The sequence below is a fragment of the Andrographis paniculata genome, unplaced genomic scaffold (genome assembly GCF_009805555.1).
Source record: "Andrographis paniculata isolate CXL003 unplaced genomic scaffold, ASM980555v1 Contig46END, whole genome shotgun sequence".
NCBI lineage: Eukaryota > Viridiplantae > Streptophyta > Magnoliopsida > Lamiales > Acanthaceae > Andrographis > Andrographis paniculata.
This window is the reverse complement of record NW_026137580.1, coordinates 5,084,385-5,089,969: the sequence shown is the minus strand read 5'-3', so window position 1 is coordinate 5,089,969 and position 5,585 is coordinate 5,084,385. Positions and strand designations below refer to the sequence as shown.

General features: G+C 33.6%; 1 protein-coding gene across 1 annotated transcript; it reads left to right on the top strand.

Moving 5' to 3' along the window:
• The first annotated feature begins 1,321 nt into the window (after positions 1-1,321).
• Positions 1,322-4,114, top strand: LOC127252679 (glycerate dehydrogenase HPR, peroxisomal). Its single transcript, XM_051276960.1, has 13 exons — positions 1,322-1,529; positions 1,618-1,701; positions 1,814-1,954; positions 2,256-2,377; positions 2,460-2,541; positions 2,659-2,731; positions 2,810-2,901; positions 2,982-3,056; positions 3,149-3,256; positions 3,356-3,433; positions 3,520-3,564; positions 3,651-3,765; positions 3,875-4,114. Exons 1-13 carry the CDS (start codon positions 1,407-1,409, stop codon positions 3,895-3,897), a joined length of 1,161 nt encoding a protein of 386 aa, XP_051132917.1. The 5' UTR covers positions 1,322-1,406; the 3' UTR covers positions 3,898-4,114.
• Positions 4,115-5,585: the final 1,471 nt, after the last annotated feature.

The window sequence follows — 5,585 nt, the reverse complement described above, 5'->3', positions numbered from 1 at the left end:
TATTTATGTAGGTAAAAATTAGCTTAGAATATACACTATATTTTTGCAAATTATAACCTTACAATTCCGCCGATAAATAAAGTATGATATAATCTGCTAAATCGTGTGCTAATTTTATGGTATGTTGAAAAATAATTTCAATATTTCGTTAATTCATGCATATATGTTTGACTAAATTCATTATTCTCAACCCACCAGCATAGATTTTTATACAATTGTTGTTACATTTGATTTACTGGATGAATCTTTCAAAAAAATTTAAAAATTAAACGAGTATTGGAGATAAATAAATCAGGACCCAATATTGTTGCTAGTTTGTTTTGTTGGAAAATATGATAGAGAAATACGTCATACCGAAGAACATTATATTTCATCCCCCTTCGTAATATGGATATAGTAGGAGGGACATCAACTGTAGGACTGTTGTATGGATTTCGCCAATAATATGCTTGTAAAATGCATGTGTTTATGATGCAGAAAAATATAAAACCATTCAAAGGATTACTTTTGATACGAAAACTCACAGGAGTTCAAATATTGTTGATTGTGATCCTCTTCTCCAGTGCCTTTCACAACGTCCATTACATCTTCAATTTCATCCATGATTTTTTTTTGGATGATGTTAAACCCGGATTGAAGAAATCAGTAAGAAAATCTTATTTTTTCTTGCTTTGAGATGGGAATGCCCTAAATACGTGTGAAATAATTCAATTATCTACTTTTCATAATTGTAATGTTTATTCTCTTTTTCATAAATGAGGAAATCAATTCCAAAATTAATATTTGTGAATTTGGACCATTTTACACATTGGATTAATATGATCCTCCGTTAATCTCTCTTACAATCCAATGGTCATGATTAATTTTATATGGTGCAGCAGCACCATACAAGGAAGAAGCGCTATATACAAGGAAGAAGTGCAAAACAAACTTTATAAATGTAAAGCACGCTTTTGATAAAATCTAATAACAAACATATTAGCCAATCCAATTTGTATTGCTGCTGCTGCTTCTTCAACACAAACAAACTCATCACCAGATCAATTATGGAAAACTGTAGCAATCTACTAATGTATGTACCATTTGTGGATCAAATAGCTCAGCCTTTTGGAAGCACAGATTCTGTAAAGGATAAAAGATAGCCAGCCGTCTCTTACTACGTCTACGTGTCGCGAACCTACAATTTGCATTATCCATGGAACGAGAGGCCTCCATGGAACCCTTCCACTTGTACAATCCGCTGCGGCATGGCCGTCCAACGCCCCAAGATCTGGGCCGTTGGATCTTTCATCACCACTCTTTGTAAGTCCACACCCTTTTATACCATCACTCAGACTCAGTCCAAGAGGAGGTGGACGACGATTATTGCTCCGCCAAGCTCCACAATTTTATGCTTTTCGGCGCCAATGGCGAAGCCACTGCAAATTGAGGTCTACAATCCTAATGGCAAATACAGAGTCATTAGCACCAAGTCTATGCCTGGAACGCGATGGATTAATCTATTGGTTGAGCAGGATTGTCGCGTGGAAGTGAGTATACACATAACTGCTTCGATTTCCCCCAATTTTTTTTGTTCCTTCTTCCTTTGTTGTAAATTTTCTTCACTTTCGCGCGCAGGTGTGCACGGCGAAGAAGACAATATTATCTGTCGAGGATATCATTTCTTTGATCGGTCAAAAGTGTGATGGAGTCATTGGACAGGTGAAGCTCGTCACTTTGCAATCTCCTTCGAGTTTAACTAACTAACAAACGAACACATACATCCATACATGGCGTTCTTCAAGCTTATGCTTTCGTTTGGTTTGGTAAACAGCTGACTGAAGACTGGGGGGACACTTTGTTTTCTGCATTGAGCAAAGCAGGAGGTAAGGCATTCAGCAATATGGCTGTTGGCTACAACAATGTCGATGTCAATGCTGCCACTAAACATGGCGTTGCTGTTGGAAATACACCTGTGAGCGTTTCTCCTTTCGATCTGTTGCTGTTAATTTGCTCTGATCAAGCCTACGCATACCCTTTATTGATTTGAAGAACGAATTGTGATCTGAGGCTAGGTACATAATATGGAAATTCTAATATTTGAGAAAGGAAGACTAAGATAAAATGCTTGGTTTCAATTTTGGAACATCGACTTCATTGTTAATGGAAATTAGTGCAGTAGATCTGTCGTATTGTTGAAAGTATAGTCAGCCAGACACGTATGTTGCTAGGTAGTTTATTCTTCACTGACTTAAGTTCGGTTTTCACTCGATCAGGGAGTACTGACGGAGACTACAGCCGAATTAGCAGCTTCACTCTCTTTAGCTGCAGCAAGACGAATTGTTGAAGCTGATGAGTTCATGAGGGCCGGCTTATACGATGGATGGCTGCCTCATCTGTACGTAGCCTTTACTTTGTTCGTCTGTATATCGCCAATTCATATTCGTATATGAAGAGATATATGTTTCTTGGCTTTGTAGGTTTGTAGGCAACTTGCTCAAAGGACAGACTGTAGGCGTTATTGGAGCAGGTCGTATTGGTTCCGCGTATGCTAGAATGATGGTAAGTCTGCATTATCACATCATAGAGTATGTGGAAGGAAAGAAGCAGTTACATACTTACATTTACGACACTATAATTGCGATGCTGAGAGGTTGAAATGAGTGTTTTCTGATACAGGTTGAAGGGTTCAAAATGAACTTAATCTACTACGATCTCTACCAATCCACACGTCTTGAGAAGTTTATCACAGGCATGTTTTGCTCGTCAATGAATTCGTTGAATCCCCCCTTCCGATTTATGTACCAAATGCTTATCTGAAACGCTGCAGCTTATGGTGAGTTCCTGAAATCCAACGGTGAACAGCCTGTCACATGGAAAAGGGCGTCGTCCATGGATGAAGTGCTTCTAGAAGCTGATGTGGTAAGCTTTCATTCCTTACCTGATGAAAAATGTTTGGATACAGTATGTTTGGTGACACATTTTATTCGATGCTTCTGCAGATAAGTCTTCATCCAGTGTTGGATAAAACTACTTACCATCTTGTGAACAAAGAACGGCTTTCGAAGATGAAGAAGGCAAGACGTGAATAACAGCATGGCCAGTAATTACCCAAAATTTGTAGAGACATCATCTGATAAATCAATATCCTTGAAAAATACATTTGCAGGAAGCCATCCTTATCAACTGCAGCAGGGGCCCTGTTATCGACGAGGCAGCTCTTGTCGAGCATTTGAAAGCAAATCCTATGTTCCGAGTTGGCCTTGATGTATTTGAGGTAACCAGCCCTGGAAAATTCACTCACTTATCATCACTTTGTGTCTCTAAATCACATCAAAAGGACGACGTAATGTACTCTTTGCATAAACTCAATTAGGACGAGCCAAATATGAAGCCTGGGCTTGCAGAAATGAAGAATGCCATAGTGGTTCCACACATAGCCTCTGCTTCAAAGGTTTTCGATTCTTTCCTTCAACAATGGATCTAAGCCAACCATAACAATGTATGCTTATGCTTCCATCTTTAATTTATGCTGTACAGTGGACACGTGAAGGAATGGCGACACTGGCTGCGCTGAATGTCCTGGTACGGACACTGCAGCCTTCGATAAACCATTACAAAAACTTGCTTCTCTTTCAAGGCAACATATATATTGTTTTCTGATACAACAGGGGAAAATAAAAGGATATCCAGTTTGGGCAGAACCGAACAATGTGGAGCCATTCCTGAACGAGAACGCCCCGCCACCTGCTGCATCGCCGAGTATCGTCAATTCGAAAGCTTTAGGTTAAACTCTCTCCTCCTCCTATTTACAGACAGACAAACAAAACAATATAAGAAGTGTTGTGAGTTTGTTATTTGTGTGCTTATTATTATTATTATTATTGCATTGCAGGCTTGCCTATGTCAAATCTGTGAGCCGAATCCCTCGAAGAAGAAAGTATGCAGTGTGTGTTAAGTGTAGCACAGAGTGAAGTTTTTCTTGGTAACTACACTTAACCTTACCTTGCACTGTTGTGTATAGTTTCTTTGTTTCTTCAGTTGAGGAACATACAAGGGACCTTATACACCTTGTTGAATGCTAATAATAATAATAATAATAATAAGAAGAAGAAGAAGAAGATTATTGATATTATTAGTAGTAGCACCAATTTCAATTCTCAGAATTTGTTTTTTTCTGCTTCGAGAAGGGTGTTAATCTTTTCTTTAATGCATTTTTTGATGCCATGGGATGGGATTCATGAAAGCCAATGGTTTTAAGAAATAGCCTCAAATTTGCACGAGATTTTGTTTGGCTTTGGTTTGAATGTGTTTCTAACGGGACATTTTTGTTTAAATATTATTTTGATATGATTTGTTAGGAAAGACTAGTATATTTTATTCAAAATTATGTGAATCCAATAATGTTAATTTAAGTTTTAAGCTAAAAGCATACAAATTATGCTCATGTTGAAAAGTGATTGAAAAGAAAAAATTGAATTAAAAATAGATGTTTGATTATACGAAGAAGTAAATGAAAAGAAAAAATTGAATTGAAAATAGATTGATTATACGAACAATTTTTTTTTTTTTTTCTTTTTTTTTTTTTCTTGGAGAGTTATTTGAAAAATAGTCTATGAAAGACTTTTAACTTATTGAATTATTTTAGCGTTGGTAAGGTCACTTGTTCAAAAGTTAATTGGATATAAAAGCTAATTTCTAAAATATATCTGAAATATTTGACAATTAGTTATAAGTTATTAGCTTTTATTTGAATCAATTAATTAATTGTTATATGATTCAATTAATTAATTTAAAAATAACTATTAAAATTATTTTATATTTTATTTTTCAAATATTTAGTCTTTTATTTCTGTGTAAATCATTTGAGAATTTTGATATTAATTATTGTGAATTATGAAAGTATTACTAAAATATTTATTTTATTATTGTTTAGATATTTAGTAAGAAGAATAATTGTTTGTATATTGCTTTAGTTTGAAGTATTATATTAATACGAAATATAGAGTGTTTTGATTTGAAGATTTTTTTTTCAACATAACGTATAGAAAATTATGTTGATAATATAAAAAAATAATTTATATTGAATGTTAATTTTTTTAAAAAAATAAAAATATATATATTAAGAATTATATTAAAAAAAAATTCTTGGACAAACAAAATAGTTTTATTAAATAATACGATTTCATTGAAAATAATGTAAATATAAAAGAATACATCTTCAATACTCCTCCGTACAGCCTTAAAGTATACATTCTTCATTTTCGTCAGTGTGTTAATGTATACATTTCATTTTTAGTAATTATTACTCTACTATTTTACAAAATACCCTTATTTTATTATCAAATCATTATTTATTTTACCAAAAAAGTAAAAATAAAATTATTTTTATACTACTTTAACTATTCACTTTAATTAAAATAATAGTTTTATATTTTAAATTCTAGGCCAAAAATAAATGGATGCCTTACGGCGGGATGTAATGAATATATAATATTTATTATGTTAAACATTGATTAATTTATTATTTTACGTATTTATAATTTTCAATAAATTTATTCTATTTTATTTATTTATAATATAAAAATTATACTATAATAAATATA